Below are 24,540 nucleotides of genomic sequence, written 5' to 3' on the forward strand. Positions count from 1 at the left end.
AAAACAACAACATGTGACGGTGGTTAATTGTAACAATATGCTAATAAAATACATTAGCCTTTCACAACATTAAAATATGCTTTGAATATTACCCCCAGCACACCTGAACAAGCAGTTCATTTATGAAATAACCTGGTATGTTCGTAAAATCAAAATGTGACTGAAAACTGAGCGTTTATTTCGGCATCAGAATATATTTGAGGGCGTGACTTTCGATATAGACAGCACGTGATCGATTGTTTGCCATCGCTATTATTTTACTGAGTGACTGAAGAAATATCGATTGGATTAACACAACAACAAGAACAAAGTTATAACTGTCACTTGGTTGTTAGAGAACTTATTACAAAAACGATAAATCTGGTATATGTACTATAGTTTAATTATATTTTAAGATTTCCTCTCGCCCGTAAAGGCATCGCGTGTCCTGGCAGAAGCGACGATGCTCTTCAAAGGGACAAGTCCTGCAGACTGCAGCCGCTTAAAGAACTGTGGCATCCCGGTGTTTGCGGCGTTCCTTATGTGTTTGAGCGCTGGAGCATCATTTCTATCTGAAGGAAGCGAGTACCTGGAACTTGCTGTGACACAAAGCAGAAAAAGAGGAACTTGGTGCCCCGAAAACAACTTGAGTCGTGGTGTGTAAGTTAAAGGTAAGGTCTAACGCAATATTCTCACGTTGTTGTTTAGGACAGCAGTGTTTGTGTAGTGTTAAGTGATGGAGACAGCACTTTCATTTAAACCGAATTTACGCGCTTATGCTGCTTTCAGGAGAAATGTTTAACAGATGGACGGGGGGTTGGAGGTTTTTAGGTAGTGTGAGGCGTTTTATGTTTAAAAGCCCACACGCTATCATTTGATTTGTTATATGCCCCCACCTGCCCACCCACATGGGTCGGTTCAGTTTAACGGAAAGTCACATAATACTCTGTAACCGTAGAGTCCCACAGCAGCCTATGCATGTCTGGCAGTTCATTGTGTGCCTCATGACTGTGTGGTTTCCATTTTTTAAAGGTAGAAACTCTATCTAAAGGGAGACATGTGGCTCCTGTCATCACTTCCACCGTAGCCGAGGACAGATATGGACGGGGCTCGTTGCCTCCAATTAGATCTTTATTTTTTCCGATCCTTTTAGGTAACATCCGGTCATCTATCACACCGCCTTGTTGAGTATCTTTCCAGAGAAGACACTATATCGGCTACCCGCTGTTTATGCATTCATTAATTGTACATATGATAGCAAGCAGAGGCTTTGATTTGGTCAGATGGAAAGTTGTCGGCTTGCCAGAATTAGGTTGTTTGCCCCCATGCACACACAGGTGGTTGTTGTTTGTGACATGGACAACACAGCTTACTAACTGTCCTGTAGATCCTTCTTCGTGTAGAGTTAAAAGATCTGTAATCAGTGACTTCCATAATGTTTACATCAACATGTGCTGGCCTAAAGTGATGAAGAGTAGTGCTGTAAATACTGCAAATTCTGGTATTGGTGTGATACCAAGTAAATACAGGGACAGTATTGCCAATACCAGTATCTATACTTTAAAAAAGGCAGCTTATTTAGGGGAGAGCATGATTTATGAGATGGATCATCCTCAAATTCTGAACACATTTTAATGACCTTTAAATGAGTAAATTACTTTCCAAAATTATTAGTTAGTACAAGAAAACACCCTTTTGAGCTTTTCAGGTATTTTGAAAGACAGTTTTTTGGAAAATGCCTGCCTCTAAAGCACTTCGGTATTAATCCTATTACAATAGTATCAATCTGATAACAATACACATCTGTATCAATACTGTCAATATTTGGAACATCCACCAACCTCTCGTGAAGAGTCATTTAGCATAAATTAGTTTTATGTTAGAAGGGCTCTTTTTTTTAAGATAAGATATTCTTTATTAGTCCCAGAGGTGAGAAATTCACATTGCTACAGCAGGAGAGTGGACAAGGCAAAAAATAAATAGATGCAGCATAACCTAATTATAATAATACTGTGCAAAAAAAAAAAGTACAATATATAAAGTAGAGAAATATAATTTAAATAATTATGTATATATGATAAAACAATACAGCTGACTACTTTTTTGTGAATTTGTGTGCATCTTTAAGTAAAGACACACAACTTTAACCTTGATCTGACTACATAAGAAAGAAGTTGGAGAAAGGTGAGAAAGAAGCCACAAAAATAATCATTCACGTGGTTGCAGCCACCCAGCGCTTTAATCGGTCTAATTTTTGGGCGGTTGCACGTTGATTAAGCGTTTGCGGTGTGACACACTTTGTGTAACCAGCGCTGAAGGTGACATTGTGACAGCACAAGCTTAAATGCCGTCACTGGCTGCTAAACACACTGCGTTTTTTTTTTTCCCTCTGAATTTAAACTGAACTGTAACCGAGTGCACACCGCGCATCTGCATTGCCTTCCAGATGGAAGAGGAGAGAGGTTGTGACACCCATCAGCGATACTCTTAACAGGATGCTGTTTTTTTTTTACAGTAGAAAATCTCCATCAGAAAGAGCTGGTGGAAATGGACTAGTGTGTTGACCTGTCACTCCCACATTAACTAGTGTGCGCTCGGGTCTTGGGAATATTATGTGCCTGTTACACTTTCATAATGCTTAGAGCTTACAAGTCACAGCACAGCGGTCTAAGCAGCAGGGAGAGCTAAAAGGAATATTGCTGGGAATTCTTTACTTTCATTTTCTTTCTGTCTCAAAAAAAAAACAAAACAAAAAAAAACTAGCAATAGCCATGACGCTATACCTTCTGAAGGTGCATCTTAGAGCAAAAACTAGGGCAATTAGAGTTACACAATGAAAAGCTTTAATCAGCATCAGTGCCCTAAGCACAAAACATCCCTGATCCGCATATGGTCACAGTTCAAAAGCAACAGGCTAAAGGGAACCACATTTAGTATTTGTCAGATTCTAATCTGTTAATATTTTTAGAGTCAGCATGTTTCGGTTTTTGCTGTCAATGTCAATCATTTAATCCAGGTGATATAATACAAAAAAGGGCTTTTTATAAGAGTATCTCTCCTTTCCAGCATCCAATTATCATTTTGTCTTTCGACACTAAAATAACAAGTGTTATAATAAGGCTTTCTCTCAGACTAATGTAACATCTTCTGCTGCAGGTATGGACACAGATGCAGCCCAGCAAAGAGAACTCTTCTCAGCAGCAGGTAGCTAGCCATGCCTGGCTAGTTTTTTAATTTGGCTGCCCTGTTCCCTTCGCTAGAACAATCAGGATTTCCCAAGGCTTTTTGTTCCCCTTTGGCCCTCTTCTTTGAACTGGACCATCCCGCGGGGCGACATGGGGGAAAGACGGACACGCTCCTTTCACGCGACGTGCCGGGTGCAGCGTGACTGTGGCAGCAGGCTGGGGAGCTCCTTCATAAGTTGCAGCCCAAACGGATGCACCAGCACCAGCATCAGCCTGGACCAGGAGATGGACGTTGGCCTCGCGCCTCCCACCTGCGCGGCTACCAGCAGCACAGCCCTCAGGTCCCCTGCACCTGACAGGAGCCACTACTCTCCTGTTTCACTGGAACCGGAGCCCGCGGCGGTGAATAATGGATCAGGCATTCCCTGCTGTCCGCCTGCAGACACAAAGGACCCGGCCCTGCAGATTTTACAGAGCCAGCCCTCTCTCACCGCCATCCCGCCACCTCTCCCTCGTTCAAGCTGGCTGCGTCATCATCAAAAGGAATTCCACAGCCCTTACATCAAGACTAGCATGCAGGGGGATATTTACAACTTCCTAGAGAGGCCTGCTGGATTGAAGTGCTTCCTCTACCACTTCCTTGTGTGAGTACCTGTCAGTTTCTGTGCACACTGATTTAAGTCCACACTTCACAGGCGAAGTGAGTCGATTGCAGAAGACGATGAGCTTGTGTTAGGTACAGTTGGTAATCTGAGAGAGTTGCGAGTGCTCAAAATCTCAATCCACGTGAATAAGGTTAAAAATAAAGTCTAGTTAAGTAAGAATAGGCTCCCATGAAAATTACCTGGGTGACGATGTACAAACTTTCACAGAAGTGTTAGAAGATTCACAAAACAGACTCTGGTGTCATTTCATTAGCTCCAGACGCTCTCTTGTTAATTACATCTAGCGCTTCTTCTTCCAGTTATAGGCTCTGGTTCCCGGTAGCAGGAGGAGCAGTGTCTTTAGGCCTGCTGTGTGTCGGTGGTTGTTTTAAGAAAGCCCAGCAGAATCAGGTCAATGTGATCTGGCTAATCGCACGTCTGGTTCTGAGTTGCCAGGTTATTTCTGCTCTTTGTTTTGTCAACAGATGAAATGAACTCATCCATAAAAGCAGAGTTTTTTATGCTGTGCTGCATAAGCATGTTTTGTCTGACCCATGTCAGGTACTCTAGAAAATAAAATGAATTCCTTTGAATAGTAATTGAAATATTATGATAAAGCTTCATCCATCGATTTTCTTCCTCTTATTCAGCTGTCACAAAAAAAATAAAAACATGCAGTTAGCTTACTTAAAACAGAAGTGGTAAGATTAGAAACTGTGGAACTCAAATTTATTCAGGAACATCACACACCGAGTCCATAGATAGAATAGAATAGAATTCAACTTTATTGTCTTTGCACATGTCACAAATACAAGGCAACGATTTAGACCACATTGAAGGAAAATAGAAATAAGTCAGAATTTTAACTTCCTCCACTCAACAAAATAGAAGCGATGCTATCTGGGAAAGTGATCTCAGTGATAAAGTCTCTGTATTTCAAAGATGTTTTCTCCTTTACCTTAATTCTGATGAGTGGTTTTAAGTTGTCTGCGGAGATGACAGCATTTGGGCTTGATGTCGATTTCAAATAAGATTATAATATAATATATAATATAATATATAGCTTACTACTGTTCATCTGCCTCTGTAAAGCTGTGCTTGAAGAGAAGTCGAATTAGTCTGTCTCATTAGTTTTGTCGGTCACAGATACGTGGAAACAGTGCAAAGATTCTGTTTGCATTGCTGATCGTCCTTAATTGAGGCTCTAAAGTTCAAACAGTGACAGTGAACCCGAGACTGCTCTTCATTCAATATTAAACCCTTCTAACCGATCCTCACTGACGCTCCTTTAAGTAACTCTTACGTGTCGAAGACTATAGGCGGCGGCCATTCAATCCCTCGTCCCTTTTCTCGGATTTGGCAGGGGAGAGCAACGATACAAAGGACCTCATCCAGCACTCATGACAGCACTAATAGGTCAGCTTGAAAAGCCCTGCTCTACATCAAGATGACATACACACAAACAGCACACACACAATGCAACTAGTTAGTTAATTCATCACTGCCTTTATTGTGCAACGGTCAGGGACATTTCCAGCGAATCGGCACATGTGCAGATGCTGAAATTTGGGTGGACTGCAGAATAAAATGCTGGTAAATCCATATCTAAAAACAAACAATCAAACAAAAAAAAACAATCTCATAATATCTAGAATGTATTAGTTATTTTTGTGACCGTTTATAGATGTGATATTGCAGTATACCAGTGATGGTCTTGAGATCACGTGTTCAGAAGGGCCGTTTTTCCATTATTATGTAAGAAGAGACAAGTGAAGCAAAGATAGCGTTACCTCAGCTGAAGTGGTGGTAATGTCATTTAAGTTGACGACAGGTGTTTGTGTTACTATACGTGTAATGAAAGCACCTAATAAGTGTTGGCACCTCCAAATGCTTTGCTTATGACCAGGTGATTGTCCACCTTGTCTCAGGTTTTAAATCCGTACTGTGAATTTTCTCTTTCTCACTGGAACAACACAGAATTCTGTGTTCCAGGTCTTTTAATTTACACATTAAGCAGTGTTAGTTTGTCTCCTGAGCCGGTGCTGTATCCCCTTCTGTTTAGCAGAACAACTTGTCCCTGTACTGTACTTTCTGTCTTTCACGTGCACACGGAAAGTATGGTGAAGGGACTACGCAAGCATTACTTTGAGGGACTTATTTTGCTTATTCATTTATGAAAAATACTTTAAGATTTTGGATCAACAGGTATAGTTTTTTTTTTTATTTGAAGGACTTTAACCCATTTTACAAGCAATCCTTAAATGAAAGTTTTAAAAAGAAGTGAAGGTGAGCTTTACGGGGATATTTGGTCTATTACAGTAGCACAAAGCATTTGTCTGAACACAGTTCAAAAAATAAGCTCTACCTGGATTTTAACTTGTGGGCTTCACATTACCACAGCTCATCATCCATGTTGGGCTAAAGAGAAATTTAAAATGGGCCCTGATAGATGAGATTTTATTTCTTTAATTTATTGCCAAATTAAATAATAATAACTCCAGGTGCCCTATGTAAACTTGGGTCATACAAACTTTAGAGAAGGATTACAGAATTTTATGAATTATTCACATTCACATCATTAGATAATTAGATGAAATATATAAACAGTTATATTTAATATGGGCCCAGCACACTGACAGGAACACAAGCAGGCACATGCCACACTAATGATGCCCGAGTTAGTCAAAGTGGGCAGAAATCCCTTGGACCCCAGACAGCATACGTGGACATGTGTCCGAAAAGAGTCTTATGCAATACACACTCACCAGTGTACAGAGAACCTGGGGCAATGATCCACTCCATGTTTGGGCCACTCCCTCTGAGTCTTTTACATAACCAGAGGGAATAAACATGTATATCCTCATGATTTCTAAATGCCCTTCTCGGACTCCAAGCTGGATACCTCTTGGTCCTTTTATCAGTCGAGTTTATCCATCAGTTTCTTTCAAACATACCTGGACAAAAAAAAGTTGAACTCATAAAATAAATGACATCAACTTATTATCCAAGCCACGTTTTATTTTTAACTACCTATGTGTGTGTTAAAAATGTTGGCGTATGATTAAAAATAGCTTTACAAAACCCAACCAGTTTGCGGTGGAGGAAGAATTGCAGCTGTTTATCCTCTTGAAAAAAGCACTGGGCCAGATGTTGTCTTAAATACTGGCTTTTGTTGTGTGTTTTTATATCTGGACAGATTATTGAAATGGCTATAGTGAATCCTCAGCTTCCAGGCATTCCCCTCTATCTATGCAGGCAGAGCGGAGAACTCTTGTATCTGCTTACGAGAGATTACTGCTAGACTGGAGTGAACTGTATGTCTCATGTCCATTTTACTGTAAAACACCAGTGTATTCAGGGAATTCTTTAGGGGCATGTTTCGCTCATCAAGTGATGCGATTTTTAATTTAGTGAGTTTAGTGATATTTTTTAAATAACATATCCATAGGCTTATTTTTAACAGTCAGTATTGTTTACTAACTACAATAACTACTTACATGGAAAATAATTATATAATTTAAAATTATTATTATTTCAAAGTCAAAGTCAAATACATTTAATACATTATCCTCCTCATGACAGATTGATCACCCAGCATTTTAACATCCTGATCCGGCTAATTCAGCGGGAATGACACCCGGTTCTAGAAACCTAGATGTTTGTCTTTGTCTGTGGCTTGTTTAGCAGTTACATTGTTACAGTGTTTTGTAGTAAATATATTGTTGGGTGTGTACATTTGCAATTGACATGGGTGTAGAAGCTAAGGATTTGACTTTGGGTGCTTCTGATGCTAAATGTACATTATGTAAGGTTCAGTTACGTTTTTCCTTCATTTATCTACAGTTAATATCTAAAGTTCCACATGTAGGACATATCAGTGCATGAAGGCACGTAGACATGATGGAGATGAGCTGCTGAAGTTTAAACCTAGTAACAGAATGGGGAAGAAAGGTGGTCAAAGTGACTCTGAACATGGTGGCTCTTAGAATAGAATAGAATAGAATAGAATAGAATAGAATTGCCCTTTCTTTTTATTGTACATGTACAACCAAATTGTGGGTGGTCCATACCAATGTGCGGGAATAAAATATAAATAGAAAGACAGCAGGAATAAACAACAAATGCAAGAAATATATACAGGCAGAAGAATTATGTACAAACAGGAGGGATATATACAAAAAAAGCAAACGGCACACAATAGAAAAGGCACCCATTAGGGGACAGGTTGCATAGGGCCAGGTTGGATTGGTCTGCCTTGTTGATGTCAGAGGTCAGAGATCAGAGGAGAAGCTCCAGGTCAGTTTCTGCTAAGGCATTTGGATGTCAGGATCCAAGTCAACAGTAAAAAAGTGTACCTAATAAAATATCTGGGGAGTTTATTCAGAGCTTTTATCTCGTGACTTAAGGCACTTTTTGCGGTGAATATACCTGAGTTTTGTTTGCACGGGGCAACAAGCATTGCGTCCGTGGATTTGGGTATTTTCGGCCATTGGTTTGGCAGTCTCTCGAGCTCAGTTAACCTGGATGGCATCTGTCAGCTGTCAGCCAATTTCAGGAGCCGTTTTCTAGAAATGTTTGTGAATTGAAGTGTGTCTGTTGGTAGGTGTTACAGTGTAACAAGTCCCCCTCCCACTTACCTGGTTTTCCTGTTCACTGCCTGCACTTCTGACTAACCTGAGCTAAATGTGTCTGTGTCTGAATAATAAACGTATTTTTTCCCTTTTTGATAAACAAAAAAATTTGGCTTTGTTGCCATAAAATAGTGAGTTTAGATAAGAGAAAAAATACATAAAAATCAGTTTAGAATAAGCAGAATAAATGTGAAAAAGAAGTGAGGAAGTCTCAATGTTGAACTGTATACTGGTGCATGATACTGGTTATGAATGACATGGCCATGTGAACTATTTCTCTAACTATTTCTCTATGATTGATCTTGTGCTCCAGCCTATGAGGAGATTTTTCTTCTCTATTTTCCAAGTATTTGATGGACAAGATGATAACTAAGCCAGGATAGAATATCCGTGTTTATGGCCGGTGGCTGATGTGGTGTAATCCACCTTAAGCTCTTTCATGGATGGGATGGGGAGGGCACGTGGGTTAATAAAGAGGGTTTTGGAGGGCTCTCTGACCCTGCTGTCTAGCAGAATGGTAAGGGCAATTTATGTTTGTTTAGCTCTAAGTTGTTTTGTTTTTTGTTTTTTCACTAAATTCACAGATGTGATGTTGGTCTGAGACTGTGGTTACAGGCAAATGCAGACCTTAGATGCTAAAAAAGCATTAAAAAGCACCTACAGTGAAGCTAAGAAGAAAGCAGAGTCTCTATCAATTCTAAGAGTTTATTTAATGTGACGTAGTAAAAATAATCTGGACATCAGGACACCTTGAAACAATCTAAATACAACCTCGGATAAAATACAAAACAACCAAGTCAAAATGCTGTGTTGTATTTCTGTCAGTGTCTTTTTCCGTCTTTGTTATCATTTGTAGTTTCACTCTTCTTGTTTCTGAGTTTAGTGTTTGTCTTTTGGTTATTTCCTGTTTTACTGTGAAAGCCAGCTTTCTGTTGTGTTTCCTTTTCCTTTTTAGTTTTTCCTCCTGTGTGATCGCCATCCTCGCTCTTACTGATTTCACCTGTATTCTTCTGCCTTTTTAGGTTAAATAGTCCACTGTGTAGTCCTGTGTTCCTCTTTTAGGCTGTCCCCTGCATTTTCACTTCAATATTGACTCTTGAGCCCATGTTACAGGTGGACACCTGATTGGTTCATGGATTTAGGAAATATGGACATTTAAAGAGAAACTTTAGTCTGGAAATTGGGTTACATTTTCATAAGTTTGCCAATCATTCATAATGATCATAACAGCATAATTAGTGTTTACATTTGGAAACTTATTTGGGAGTTTAAAACATTACGGCAAACAAAATTAGAGTATAACCTAAACTACCTGTTTAAATATCAGTTTTTACAAATTGATCTCTTGTTTGAACTTTTACTCAGGGTGTCATTGTAAAAAAGAGGGCGTTTCTCTTTTAATTCTAAGGTTTCTGGTCCTCATCAGTTCTTAAAATGAGGTAAATGCAACCTTGGATTAACAAGTAGATGACATATTACACCATGTCATTTTTTATTTTACAAAAACTAAGCAAAATGCAGAAGCCTTGTGTGTGGAAAACTAAATATGACAGGATTAAGTGGGTAAGTTGGTTGCCAGGGTAAGAGTTTACCAGGTGCTGCTAATCAAATGCACTTGATTAACTGATCATCAGAAAGTATGACCACTTTTAAAAACAACAAGAGCAACATCTCACTCTGCATGTCTCAGTTAGCATGTTAAATGTTAAAGTTCATGACAGTGCAAGGAGAAAAACTTGAACTTGGAGCTTGTTTGGAAGGGTTGCCAGGAGAAAGCCTTTTTTCTCTCGGAGAAAACATGGCAGCACGGCTTAGGTTTGCAAAGATGGATGTGAATAAACCACAAGACTTCTGGAACACACGAGACCAAAGTTGAGATGTCTGGTCTTTAATGCACAGCACCACGTTTGGAGAAAACCAAACACAGCCTGAAGATACTGAAAACCGAGGGCTAAACTTTAAGTTACCACCAAGTCCCCATCGTGCTCCGTAATACAAGCCTCAGATCTCTGGCTTCCTATTGGTGCATGGAGCAGCCTAAAGAAAAACATGGCTGACTCTAGTTAGTCCTCTCAGGGTGAGTCGATGTCTAAAAGGCTTAGTTATAATCACTTCAGGTATTGTTTGTTGTTTGTTGAAAAGTGTTCTTGGATTGCCATTATCAGCTTTGCATATAAACATCTAATTTTTGTCCTGATTATGAAATTGTATTACCTTTGTGCTTTTGTTTGTTTGTTTTTTGTGCTACTCGTGGCCCTGTAGAGTTATGAAAGAACATGCTAGTTAGAATAAAAACGTTACCTGAGTCGCTTTGATTAGCATATTAATGTCTGTGTGAAGCCTGGCTGTTTTGAACTTATGTTTGGTGATGTGTTTGATGGCGGAGATAAGCTGCTTTGATGAGTAGCAAAGAGAGCCCTTTTAGGTTTCAAAGAGTTGTTGGCTACACAAAACTCCTGCTTAGTTTTTTGATTGTGAGGGCAGTAGCGAGTGTGTGGCTGCAGATAAAGGGGGTTGGGAGGTAGTTCTGGTTTGGTGTAATTATTCAACGTAACAAAACACCTGTTATTGAAAAGGGTCCCAGCTGATGACCCAAGTGTGGCACAAAACAAATCTAGGCAGGTAGTCCTCATTACTGCATTTATCTCCTGCACTATAGAGAGCTTTTTTTATGTACTCGTGTCTTAGATTATTATTATTTTTTTAGTTGCAGTTTTGTAGGGTTCAAGACTGTAATAGATAGACACTTGAACTGGCCATTGCTTCCTAGCAGAGAAGAGACACAAACCAAATGCAGCTCAACTTAAGCAAATACAAGGCTAATATTTGGCTTGTTGATTAAGCTGGCTTTTCCTTTTGCATGGACACTCAGAAAAAATGCAAATGTTTAGACGTAGGTTAGATTTTGGTCGGCACAGAACTGGGGATAGTTTTATACTCAGTTGGCTTCACATCAGCCAGTAATTTTAACCATTTGTGCTTCACAAACACCAGTATTTGCATGATAATCATCATTATGTAATACTGAACAAGCTTTCTGCCACCTGTCAACTTAAACTGGACGTGCTGAACTGTGGTGATGAACCTGATGGTTGAACAAAGGAAACTGAATAACCTGCAGTGATTTACAAGCAAATTTCCCACTCAAAGGGTTTTTAGACATAACTTAGTAGGCCGTACTTTTTGTCTGTTTACAGTGTAAAGTGTGTTTCTGTGCTCACATTATTTCATAGACGTGAAGATGTTCTGTTCTCATTCGTTATCAGTGTTTAGGTGATGCTTCCTGAGCTTATACTGCCGTAGGTTTGATGCTGATTGAGCAGAGGGTTTGGCGTGGCTTTATGCTGTACTTATTTTAGAGAAGCTGGATGGATCTGCTGTCAATAATGCTAAATCACTAAAGCCCCAGCTGTTTTGTTTTAATCAGATCCCAGGGTTTTTGGCCCGCCTAAATAAGGTTGGCTGGGTATGAGTGACCGAGTCCTGTCCTGCAAACACCTCTGTGGGTGGGTTACTGCAGAAAACAATGAAATGTGACATGAGGAAAATCACTATATCTGGCTGTAGTCATGGTCAAAGCACATTAACGTAAGACACTGGACACACTGCAGACTACTTAGTATATCATCAAACATTTGTGCTCACACAATCTGATATTGTCCTAATATTTTTGTTTATTTTTTTAGACTTGCATGTGTAGTAAATATATCATAAGAAATAAAATTTGTTAGGCTCTGTGTTTCTTGTGATCAATTACAAAACTCTTGATCATTTAACAACACATTTTGATTTATTTCAAGCAGTGGAATGCTGGAAAATATAACGATTTTACTTATATGATTTTTGAGTTTTCCTTTCTGTTTAAATAATCTGCATTGATTAGATATGACTGTTACCACCACTGATACAATATATATATATATATCATATTTATGCTCATCCTAATAATATGATCCGATCTCAACAAACAGGAAACGGACATTTGGCTTCACCTGCTCTCTTCTTAACCTGTATCTCTGTCTGATCTTTGCTTTCCCAAAAGTCTGGCATTACTACTGTTTGGATCCCTGGGAACAGCATGACACGAACAGTTGTTTCCTGTGACCACTTACTGCACAGCATAGATCAAATAGCTACTAAAATATAGTATAGTAAACAGGGGTTTACTTTATTTGCCTTGTATGCGTGGTCTTTAAGTATCTCATTTGGTAATAACTTAAATCGATCTACCGGCCTATCTATCTGATGTCACAGTTTAATTTAGTGTAAAATGCACCCACTAAATTTAAATAGTTAACGTAAAGTAACATAATAATTTAATCCCATATTTAGGAAATAATTTTATAATAATAATAATAATAGAAATATTAGATAAATAAAACCAGCAAAGAAAAATGCAGTTTTAAATGGCAGTAAAATGTTAGTTAAAGAGAAAACTTTCTTGTATGTGCCCTGGTGACTTCACAGGAAGTTGAGCCTGCTTATATTTTGTATACAGCCTCTGAGTTGGTCTTTTGTTGCCTAGGTGATGGATCGATAGATCGATAGATCTTTGGTTGTCAGGTCTTGAGGTGGAGGCAACTCCTACTACGCCACTTCCCTAAAGCCTCAATGAGACTTCTGTATTTCTGCTGCTGTCCACTCCTGTTGCATGCCACTATAGCAGTATCATCAGAATATTTTTGCATGTGGTAAGATTTTATTTCAAAATAAGATTGTATTTCAAATCCGCTGTGTAGAGTGATTGTGTCATATGCTACCAGATTTGGTTGCGAACTGCGGAGAGTCAATAGATGTTTTCACCTGCGGTCTCAGGTGGGCCAAGACTAACCTATCCAGCACCTTGAATTTGGAAAGTGTCAGCTTCTTTGGTACATGAGCCAGCAGGATGTTTTCTTACAACATCTTCTCACAGACAGCTGGCTTACACAGGTCCTCAGAACTTTAGGTCTGATGTCATCAGGGCTGGCAGCCTTGTACTTTCATAGTTTCTCCAGGTGTCTCCTGTCCACTGGAGTTGGTGAGCTGTAGTTAGGTCTGAAGATTATTGGAGTTGTGTGGAAACAAGGGGTGTATGGTGGTGGCAGAGGTCTGTGAACTAAAACTGCTGAAGAAATAGTTGACCTCATGTAATCTCTCAAGGCTGCCCACTGGTTGTTTGTCTGTCTTTTAAAACCCAGTGGTTTTCCTCATACTACTCCAAACATCTCTCATGCTGTTCTCCTCCAGTGTAGCCTTTAGCATCTTCCTGTAAGAGGCCTTCTATTTCTTAAGCTTCACGCTCAAGGCTTAGTTCTTTTTATTGAGAAGTGTTTCAAGTCACTTGTGAACCAGGGCTTGTTTTTCAAAACCCAACATACAGTCATGGTCAGTATTGTGATGTATCCACAGGACTTGGTTGTTCTGTGATAACAGGCCATCAGACTGTGTCCTCTCCATGTAGTTCATAAAAAACAATCCAGGCTGTAGAGTCAAAGCAGTCCTGTGGTGCCTCCATAGCTAACTTGAACGAGTCCTAACAGCTCAGTCTGTGGGTACAGGGTGGACGTTGAACAAGAGGAACGCATTTTGGTGTCAACAGGACTAGAGTTGGATGAGACTTGCTGAAGGGTGAGAGGTGGCAGTTGCACTTTGTACATTAGCAGTGTTAGCATACAGTGGGTCTAGTACTGCTTTCTCTGGTGGAACCGTTTATATAGTCTGTCTAGTGTAACGTGGTTCAAATCACCAGTAATAACCATAAAAGCATACATACAGTGCTGGGTTAGCATGCATGCTATAGTCAAGCAAGTGATGTTCAGTATCCGGACCACAGAAATGGTCCTTCACAGTAACATCTCCAGGATTAGACTACCTTTCTTTAACCATTCCTCCCTTCATACAGTTCCTCCATCTTTCTTATCGCCGGTCAGACTAAAATCTCTATTGTCCTGAAAAGTTCCAGGAAGGATTGGCTGAAAGCTTAGTTTTCAGTTAGAGTTACAATAAAGTCAAACCTAACCATGGCACAACATGTGACTTTCTGATGCAGGCATCCAAGCAAATAGCACTGTAGAAAATCCGATGTCATCTATTGCCCCACGCTGGCATCCTTTCAAGAAAAGTAAGAGGAAGGAAGAAGTGTGTGTGTGTGCGTGTGTGTGTGTGTGTGTGTGTGTGGTGAGCAGTAATCCCCAGAGAGTAAACTGTCCCATCTGGCTTGTGGTCTAAGTGTAATGGGGAATCCTCGTTTACGAGTCGCCCCTTCATCACCCTTTACATTAATGTAATTCTACGATGTGTCATAATGTGTCAAGTGTTGAGCGCGATCTTTGAAGAAGAGAACACCTTCAAAACAATGTCACAAGGTGTGGCTCGCATGAGGGAGGATTTTTGCTCAGATGGGGGAAGAAAAAATAGATTTGCAGTATAGGGACCTTAGTAAAGTATATACTGCCTTATACTATGTACTGCTGTATATATGGTGCATTTAGATGATTAAAATAACCCTTCCAGCATATGGCGTGTAATCCAGATTGTGGTGCACAAAATCTTAATGCAACCACACACCGCTTAGAAGTGTGTGTTTTTAAGTGAATTTTATGATAAACATTAATAGAGTGTAATCGAAAAGCTCTTATATGTATCAAGGATTATTTCTGGCTGGTAAAAATTCAAACAACCAGCCACACTTTCGGTGCTGGAGGTTCAGTAAAGAAAATGCAAAAAGAATTTTCTGAATGTAATAAATTAATATGTAAATAAATGGGTGAGGAGGTTAAAGGAGGAAATTTTTAGTAACTATAAATTTAGTATAGACGAGACCCTGCCCCAAGTGAAGGAGTTGAAGTATCTCGGGGTCTTGTTCACGAGTGATGGGAGAAGGGAGCCGGAGATCACCAGACGGATTGGTGCAGCTGCAGTGATGCGGACGCTGTACCGGTCTGTCGTGGTGAAGAGAGAGCTGAGTGTAAAAGCGAAGCTCTCAACTTACCGGTCGACCTACGCCCCTACCCTCACCTATGGCCACGAGCTGTGGGTAGTGACCGAAAGAACGAGATCGCGAATACAAGCGGGGGAAATGAGCTTCCTCCGAAGGGTGGCTGGCCTCTCCCTTAGAGATTATATCTCTCGACTAGCCTGGGAACGCCTTGGTGTTCCCCCGGATAAGCTGGAGGAGGTGGCTGGGGCGAGGGAGGTCTGGGCTTCTCTGCTTGGACTGCTGCCCCTCCAACCTGGGCCCAGATATGCGGAAGAAAATGGATGGATGGACCTTTTAGTAGTAGTGTAAAATAAAAAAACATATTCAAATGGCTTTGAGCGGTGTGTTTGAGGTCATTATTACTTTGTAGTGTTTTAAAGAGTTAAAAACAACAAGTGGTTCATTGAAAAATATTTTTCCATTAATGAGCAAGACTTTTTTTGTTTTTGTTTTGTTTCATTGTATTCCATATTCATTCCCCTTACCTCTGCTTTTTATTCATTACATTTTTTGTCATCTCTCTCTGCTACCCTCTCTCCTCACTCCTGTGGCCTATGGATTGCCTCTCGCTGAGCCTACTTTAGCCAGAGATCTCCTGCTAAAAAGGGACCACTTCTTCTCTGCTTTTACCAAGTGCATGTTTGAGTTCTCATTCTAATATTGTAAGGTCTTTCCATCATATTGTAAAGCACCTTGAGATGACTTTTGATATGAGCTGTATAAATAATATTGACCTGATTAGAGGAGAAATCCAGACTTTTATGTGGCTCTTTTACTTCTATTATCCATAAAATGTCACTGAAATGTTGCTCAGTCAAATAAACCAAATTGAATGTGCCAACTTGGGCTTTGTGACGATTTGAAGAAGGGAACTGTTTACTTTTTTCCTGACGAAGATAAAAATCTGCAGGTGAATTGCTCATTGAAATGCTAATCACGAGTTGCGGCGCTACCGTTCCTCGCCCTGTTTGACTCCTTTGCTTACTCCCTTCACTGTCACTTTAACCCCCATCCACCTTTCTCGTCCTCATTTAGTCGTGTGGCTGGTGGATGTTCAGCTCACAGGCCTGTATTTGTAGACGATGTATGTACACGGACAGATGGACTGTCTCGTCGGAATGTTTCACAGTTGCTAGGCAATGTGGAAACATCCTGTCAGCTGTTCATTTAAACAGAGTGACGAAAAACACCTTAAGTGCCTTAAACTTTGTACAGTAACTGGGTGCTGTACAACTTGTTTTGTAACAAAATGTATTTATTGATTGTTGCTATGAATCCATAGATGTCAAGGCGATATATGTAAGCATATTCAACATTTTTCTGACTGTGTTACAGTTCCCCTTTAGTCATAGTTTTAGATCCTGCTGTCATTTTTATATTTTATTCATAAAAACTTCAAAAATGTGTTATTTTCTACATTTTTACTTTGTAATTCTATCAAATGTTTGCATGCTCTGCATTTTACTTCTGTACAACCAAATGGTAAAATGAACTGGTACTTATAGAGTGCTTTTGTAATCTAACTAAGCAATCATGGCACTTTTTACAAGCCTTATTCTCACACACGCATTCGTCCAAGCACTTTTTCTGTACCTTAGCACTTTGTCTAACGTTTGCACACGCGCTCACATGATTGGTTGGTAGAGTGGTTGGCTGAATGCTAGATTACCCATTCCTTGTGAGCCACAGCCACCAAATGTGACCAAGTTCTTCAGTCGTGTATTTTTGAAATGCACTAGAAGAAAATGAAATGCAATGAGGAGAAATATATTCAGGTCAGAGTTATACAAAGCCTTAATATATTCACTGTGTTGTTTTACTGCATCGTAACACGATGCTTAGTGATATGTAGTGAGTGGTGGTAATGGACTGGATGTGCTGTGTCTCTCTCTGCAGCTTCGTCATGGTCCTGGTGTGTCTAATCTTCAGTGTGCTGTCCACGATAGAACAATATGCAGACTTTGCCACGGGTACCCTCTTCTGGATGGTGAGTAGTGATGCACCTAAACGAAACCTTTAGCAGTGTTCACCATCAAATGGAAGGCTTATGCCACAACAGCCCTAAAATAACAGTTATGGTAATTACCCAAATCATTTTTGTGATTGTGCAATGGTTCATCAGAAAAACAAGCAAAGCATGTCTGTAATTGTATAATAAATGAGCTGCAGGCTGTTAAATACCTTAGCAACAGATCCGAACCCAGCCCACGGGCACATAGGTGACTGCAGAGGAGAAATCCATACCTTACATTAACCCTCTTGTATACACATACATTATAGTGTTGATCTATAAAACATATTTAAAATATGAACTTGCATTTCTTTTCTTTATCTTTAGCTAGTGTTTGTATATATAATATCTGGCGAGTGGTGTAAAGCAAGCAGTACCTTGAGTTGTCCACATGATGGCGATATAAGATTGTAGCTGTGAGAGATTTTAACCGCCATCTTATAGCTCAGTCTGATATTACGGCACTTAGAAAGAATAATCACTTTCATTTATTGAAAATACCACGAAACACACTCATCATCTTGTACGGCGTTCATCTGAAAGCCCGTGCAGTAACATGTGTCTTTTGAACCTACAGTTAAGACACTTGTTATGTGGAATCATGTGGCTCCACAGAGACTGTATTTGTTGATACATGCTGGTGGATTGCCTGTTTTGTGGCTTATTAGGCTATTAAGGCTGCTAAGTGATGCAATAAATCGGGGGATTACAGCAGGTAGCGAAAATTATTGCTTCTGTTTGGAAACTCTACAAAGAGGCCGGATCATCTGTCTCCTTCTTGCACACTGTGAACATCGGCGCACACACAGCTACTGCATGCTCACACCCGGTTTGCACATATACAAAGGCTTCACAGATACACAACGCACCACCTCCTGGGTCCTGCTGCAGTCAGAGAACATAGTGGACACTATGTTCTATAAACTTTGAAGACTTACTATCACAGTTATTCATTTATTTTTATCAAGAAGAGACAGATTTTCTTTAAATCTGAGTCTCCCTGTCTCTCAGTCCTTCCCTTCATTCACCTCAAATTTTTTTTGTTTCAATCAAAAATGAAAAATATATATCTATATTTTTAAAATCTTTTTTTTAAACCCTGTTTGTTTGTGCACCTGGTTGTGCGTTTGTGGATTTGTATGAGTGTATAATGGCTCAGTGCTAATACTGAGATAAGATAAAGCCTTATCTGTTTTCTGTGTGCTTGCATGTGGGTGCACGTGCAAGTGTGTTTGAGGGCGGGTGTGGAGGCAAAGCTCCGACTGGTGTCACGGTGGCACGTACTGGTCGTAGTAACTATACTTAGAAAGTTCAAGGTTAGCTAACATCCGTGAATCACAAGCTGCTTATTCTGGATGGCAGAGGGGACATTAGTCCTTGAGGATATTTGGCCTTCAAAGCAGCTGCCAAAGTAAAGCTGACCAGGCTAAGCAGGAGGCACAGGGGAACGTACACGCTCGGTGATGTTAATGAGCTATTATTGGGCACCATCACTTCCAAATTCCCCCCACCTGACCAAAAACCTCCATGACGTCCCCAGTTTATGGTCAAAGAAAAAGAGGGACCTCTGGGTCATGGCCTAAATGACATATTCAGGACATTTCTAAAGAATGCAATTGAGATTTAATGAGAGGTTTGGTAAACTAATATATAAACTTTAAATGACACTTGTGGGAGCAGTGGCATCAATTATGCAACTGACGGCAACATGTTATTTGTAGACTGAAAGAACAAACTCAAGAGTAAATCGTTGACATGGTGTCATTTTGTCATGTGGTTATGGTTATTTCAATATTCATGAGCATAGTTTGCAAATTAGAAGAAATAAAAAATCCATTTGATATAATAAACTTATGTGTGGCATGTAATAACTCAGAGAAAGCATTTTCAGTTTGAGCTGATGGGCCCACGAGTGTGTGTTGATATACATAAGCCTCTCGTGCAATGTGAGACGCAACGATGAAGCGATCTAATCACATTTTCATGTGATACTGTAATTCCCGAGTGGGTCTTTGAATGAGCTTCATCTTTGTCTGGCTTGATGAGATTATCGCTGCACCAATAGGCAGCTGTTTTCAGTAAACACATAGTTGCCAGTTTAGGATTCACGTACAAAATACCCCCAACATCTGGGTGACCTATTTTATGGCATTATTGTGACTAATCCCTTTAAATTTCCCAAATTCATGCGTACCTTTGACTTTCAGATTTTACCTAGCTGTCATAATTACTAAGCTCAATAAACTGGTATTCTGTAGGCTGTTTTGTGTTGGGTGTTAGGTATTATTAAATGACTGAATGAATGTTTAAGACTTGGTTTTCAGGATGTCCTGCAACTACTAACTTTGTAGTCCAGCATACACAAATACAGCCTGATCTGCTGTAAAAACTACAAAGCACTGGGGGCATGGAATATAATCTGTTTCTGTCCTAACACAAACAAAAAACTCCTACAGCTTGCTGGAGAAAGTTCAGCTGAAATGGATGTAACAGGCAGACTGGTTAGAGACATCTGAATGCCTGCCCACGTCTCCGATTTGTTTGGTTTCACCGAATGAATGCAGCGAAAGCAAAAAGGTTATTCAGTCTGATTATCAGGCTATGTTATAGAGATTTGCTGGACCATTTCTCCCCGTCTCTGTCAATTATACCTCCTTAGCGGCTTCTTTCTTTGTCTTTAACTCGGTGACAAAAAATGTGCAATTCATGCGGATGAATGAGAAGCGCAGGATTCCCAGGGGCCGGACGACTCAGGCGTAAAAATGAAAGTTGTAAACATATTCGAGTGGCGATAATGAGTAAACAGATAATTTAGAGAAGCGAAAAAAGAAAGACAGAAAAGAGAAAAGGCTTTTGTTTAATATTAGAGCGACACTTCTTCAGCCGAGATAGAGTCTGGCGTGATTGACAGGTCATTGTTTTGAAGTCTTGTGGTGCTGGGTTATTGCAGCAGGGCTCGTGGTATTAAGTTTCATACAAGGGGTGGTCAGGGAGCAGCCAGTTTAAGCAACTGAACTCAATGAATTGACCACCCACATCGCCCATAGGTCCTGACAGTAAGGTAGCTGAGTATTATGGATACTCGGTGGCCAGGAAAATGATCTCACGTCAGTTGAAGCCGATTCATCTATGACTCCACACTTGCGTGCATGTGTTACGAAACAAGTACACAATGACACAATGCAGATATGCAGGTGCACATGATTGCAACTAATGCTGAAGTTGTTATTTGGTGATTTTTTTTTAAAGCTTTCTTACTTAATGGTTTTTCATCCTGTGGCTTTAATCACTTAGCCATTGACCCTGCCTCATGTATGAGCTGTTATCAGCTGTGTTGTCAACCTCCATCTTTACTCCTGGGTGGCCTCATTTGGTCCTTCTAGACCACCTCTGTGTCTCTCTTCTTCTGTCTCATGCACCTGTCATTACCCACTCATATCAATGCTGTAAATCTTGGTGATTGATTAAAATAGCTTTAATGCTTTTAAATTAGTGGCAATGCATAGCAAAGCATCAGTGATTTAAAAAAACAAAAAGATAACGTATCTACTTCCACATCCTGCATGTGTTTCAAAGTTATAGTCTACCTACCAATGGATTAACATAACCCTGAATCCGTGTTTGCATTGTTCTCCGCAGGAGATTGTGTTGGTGCTGTTCTTTGGCACGGAGTATGTGGTCCGGCTGTGGTCGGCAGGCTGCCGCAGCAAATATGCAGGCATCAAAGGACGCCTCCGCTTTATCAGGAAACCCATATCAATCATAGGTGCACCTGGCTTTTTCCTTTGTTCTCATTTAATACAACACATGCCATAAAGTATATTTGTAGATGAACATCTCAGATAATTCCAGCAAGACTTCACTTTTGTATCAAACTAAAAATAATTGTAGCCCTTATTTGGTTGTGGGTTTTTTTTTTTCTCCTTCTTTTTTATGTGTCTTTCTCACAGATTTAATAGTGGTCATCGCCTCAATCATTGTGCTTGGTGTGGGGTCAAACGGCCAAGTGTTCGCAACATCTGCCATCAGGTAGAGCAGTGATTTTCTTCTGCATTTTAACATGTGCTCATAGCTATAGTGGGATGAAACAGCTGAGATGATGTTGTGTGTTGCAGAGGCATCCGTTTTCTCCAAATCCTGCGTATGCTGCACGTGGACCGTCAGGGAGGAACGTGGAGGCTGCTGGGGTCTGTAGTCTTTATTCATCGACAGGTAAGATAAGAAGAATCCAGCTAAATATATTAGCTCCACAAGTCTGCCTGTATGTTATCATTTATTCATTTTAATTGTAATTGTTTAGAATCACTTTAACACATAACGGCCGAAGAACAGAAGATATAACAGTAAATGCATAGGCCTTAAATGCACTTCTACAAAGCAACAGACACGCTAGTTGACGTAGTCACAGTAACATTTACTGCTTATGACAACAAGTCCAATGCACAGAGGTGCATAAAACAATCAGAGTAAACCTGGCTTTATAAGGAGAAGAACAGAAGTTGTCAAGGTTGGCTGTGCTCTCTTTTTTTCATTCTGCTACACTTGTTTTAGTTCTTTCTCAGGCCGATACACAGTGAAGTCAGATGATGTAATGTTCTCTTCTTAATCCTTCAAGTACACCAAGTTCCTAGGTTGTGGTCAAACCTGACGTTCATACCTCTTTGATGCATAAGAGGAGAAGGGCTTATCGGTGAGGATTGTGTGCAGAGAATCATAAAAATACATTTAAGATGTAGCCAAACTGAGCCTAATGTGATTTGGTGCCATCTCCCTGTTGTCAGATGATCGCCTTATTGAATGATATGCTCTGTTTAGTGGAAACACTTTGCAATGTGAAAAAGCTGATGGGATCTATGCTCAGACTGCTATCTCTGATTTTTGCACTTCATTTAATCATATTTATGAATTTATTTACCATTGTTTTTTTAGGGGATAGGTTTAAGCTCAAAAAGCTATGGCAAAAACCAGGTGCATTTAAATGATCATTTTTGTACATCAAGTACAGATCAGGTTCAGTCCTGTATAGTCACAGGCAACAGTTCCTGGTGAGTTAATTTAAGGTCGTTCGCTGAGCTGAGCACGTATATATAGCCCAGTATAGGTTGTGTTATGGCATGGTACTTGATGGGCTGACTTTTATTTAAAAAAAAAAAAAAAAGCCAAGCTGACAGTTGCAAAATATTTCCATTAGTCATTATCCAGTCATATTTGAAGGAAAACCATAGCAGTGACGTTTAGACCTGCTGAAAACCAAATACAGTCCCGATCAAAAGTTTAAGAACACTTGAAAGTGCAAAAAAATCACATTTTGCTTGATTAGATCTTAACAAGGTTCCAAGTAGAGCTTCAACATGCAACAAGAAGAAAAAAGAGTGAGACAAAATGTTATTTTGAGCACGCATTTTATTGAAAACAACGCTTAAATTGAAACAGGCTGTTTTACAGCTGATCAAAAGTTTAGGACCACACCTCCAGAAAGACCTGTACACCCCCCTGAAACAGAAATCAAAATTCCAAACATGAACTTGTATATTGACATGGAAATTGTAAATATATAAGTAAAAATATAGCATTCTAACTATTATTTTTTTCTTATACAAAATTCAATCAAGACGAAATAAATTACAAATATCGACTCACTAAAATAATTTTAGCAGGAATAAAACTTAATAAAAGTGAACACCAACATATGCAATTTAAGTTTAATAAAAACTGCTGTAAGATCACAAACAAACAGAATCACATATTCTAGTATTTCTAGTCTGAAGATGTCTATAAATGGGTTAAATCGCTCAGTGGATGATTTATGAGTTTGTGTCAAAATTCAATATAAAATTCATTACTCTTACTATATATAATAGGTCTTTTCTTTTAGAATTAGCACAAATATACTACATGCATCTGGTGCATGTGTAAAAATCGACTTGCCATCACTTGCTAGTTTAAGGTGAACAAGGCATATGATCGCATATGATGCCACCATTTTTCACCATACATTTCCCTAGTTTCTAGAAATCCAACACAAACAAAACATGTATCTCAACATTTAGAGAAACTTTTGAATAATGTCACCATCTGTCACATAACCTGATCTTTGGTGATTAATGAGAAGTCCATGTGGTTCTACAACTTCACAATGACTCACAGGGAGGTCAATTTTGATGTATATTTAAGTCACAAATATTGCTCCTTGCCCAATAAAAGGTTAACTAATACCCCATACATTGCTTGTCATATGTAGTGACTTGGAAGCCTTTAAAATCTGTAACTAATGGGAACACACCTCCACTTCTGGCCGTTGCATAATAATTGAAACATGAATCGTATATATGTACAACTTACCACATATACTTGAGTCACCTATCATGACAGCTTAGTTTTAGGGAGGATTGAATTGAAGATTGTATTTGATCTCTTCAGAGAATGAGGTGCACTATGTACATGATCCACTCTATTATTTCTTTAGCGAAGCCTGTGAGCAGACAATGGCAATTCCAGTTTGTGCAGAAATTCTCTCATCTCATAGTGAGACGTGAAACTGATCTCTTTATGTATGCCGAAAAGACCCAAAAACTCATTTGGGGTAAACTAGCCTGACATGTTTAGGCTGACTTGCTTATGTCGGCCAGCAGCAGTTCTGTGACTCACTGGTCATTGTGAAACACTGATGTCTTTTGAAAGTGACGGAGCCAGATCGTTAGAATACATTTAATGTGATGCCGGTAAAAAAGCATATCTTAAACCTTTTTGCAGCCCAGAATTTAGCTTTGGCACTCACAAGGATCTCCAGCTATATGTGGAGTCAAAACCTGCCTCGAGGCACAATCAGAGTCGAGTTCTGGATACCATGGTAAGTCTTCCATATTAGATTTTCATAGTCTGATCTTTGGTCAAATGTTGTTTTATTTCAGGAGCTGATTACCACCTTGTACATTGGCTTTTTGGGCTTGATCTTTTCCTCCTACTTTGTCTACCTGGCGGAGAAAGATGCTGTAGATGAGGAGGGCAAAACGGGCTTCTCCAGCTACGCCGATGCCCTCTGGTGGGGTGTGGTAAGGCAACTAAAAGAGAAGACAAATACTTTGTACAAAAGAAAGTCCCTCACTGATGCTGGGCATATATCCTTGTG

The 24,540-nt window shown here is 39.7% G+C and overlaps 1 protein-coding gene across 1 annotated transcript in view; it reads left to right on the top strand.

The window, feature by feature from the left end:
- The first annotated feature begins 454 nt into the window (after window positions 1–454).
- kcnq1.2 (potassium voltage-gated channel, KQT-like subfamily, member 1.2) overlaps window positions 455–24,540 on the top strand; it is a 173,094-nt gene continuing 149,008 nt past the window's right edge. The window contains exons 1-7 of the mRNA XM_005728192.1: window positions 455–650; window positions 3,136–3,808; window positions 17,297–17,387; window positions 21,051–21,177; window positions 21,362–21,440; window positions 21,527–21,623; window positions 24,323–24,463. Of these exons, the coding sequence (XP_005728249.1) occupies window positions 3,315–3,808; window positions 17,297–17,387; window positions 21,051–21,177; window positions 21,362–21,440; window positions 21,527–21,623; window positions 24,323–24,463 (1,029 nt within the window). The 5' untranslated portion in view covers window positions 455–650; window positions 3,136–3,314. The remainder of the gene's footprint in view (window positions 651–3,135; window positions 3,809–17,296; window positions 17,388–21,050; window positions 21,178–21,361; window positions 21,441–21,526; window positions 21,624–24,322; window positions 24,464–24,540) is intronic.

Source organism: Pundamilia nyererei, unplaced genomic scaffold, assembly GCF_000239375.1.
Source record: "Pundamilia nyererei isolate P.nyererei 1_Seehausen unplaced genomic scaffold, PunNye1.0 scaffold00027, whole genome shotgun sequence".
NCBI classification, from domain to species: Eukaryota; Metazoa; Chordata; class Actinopteri; order Cichliformes; family Cichlidae; genus Pundamilia; species Pundamilia nyererei.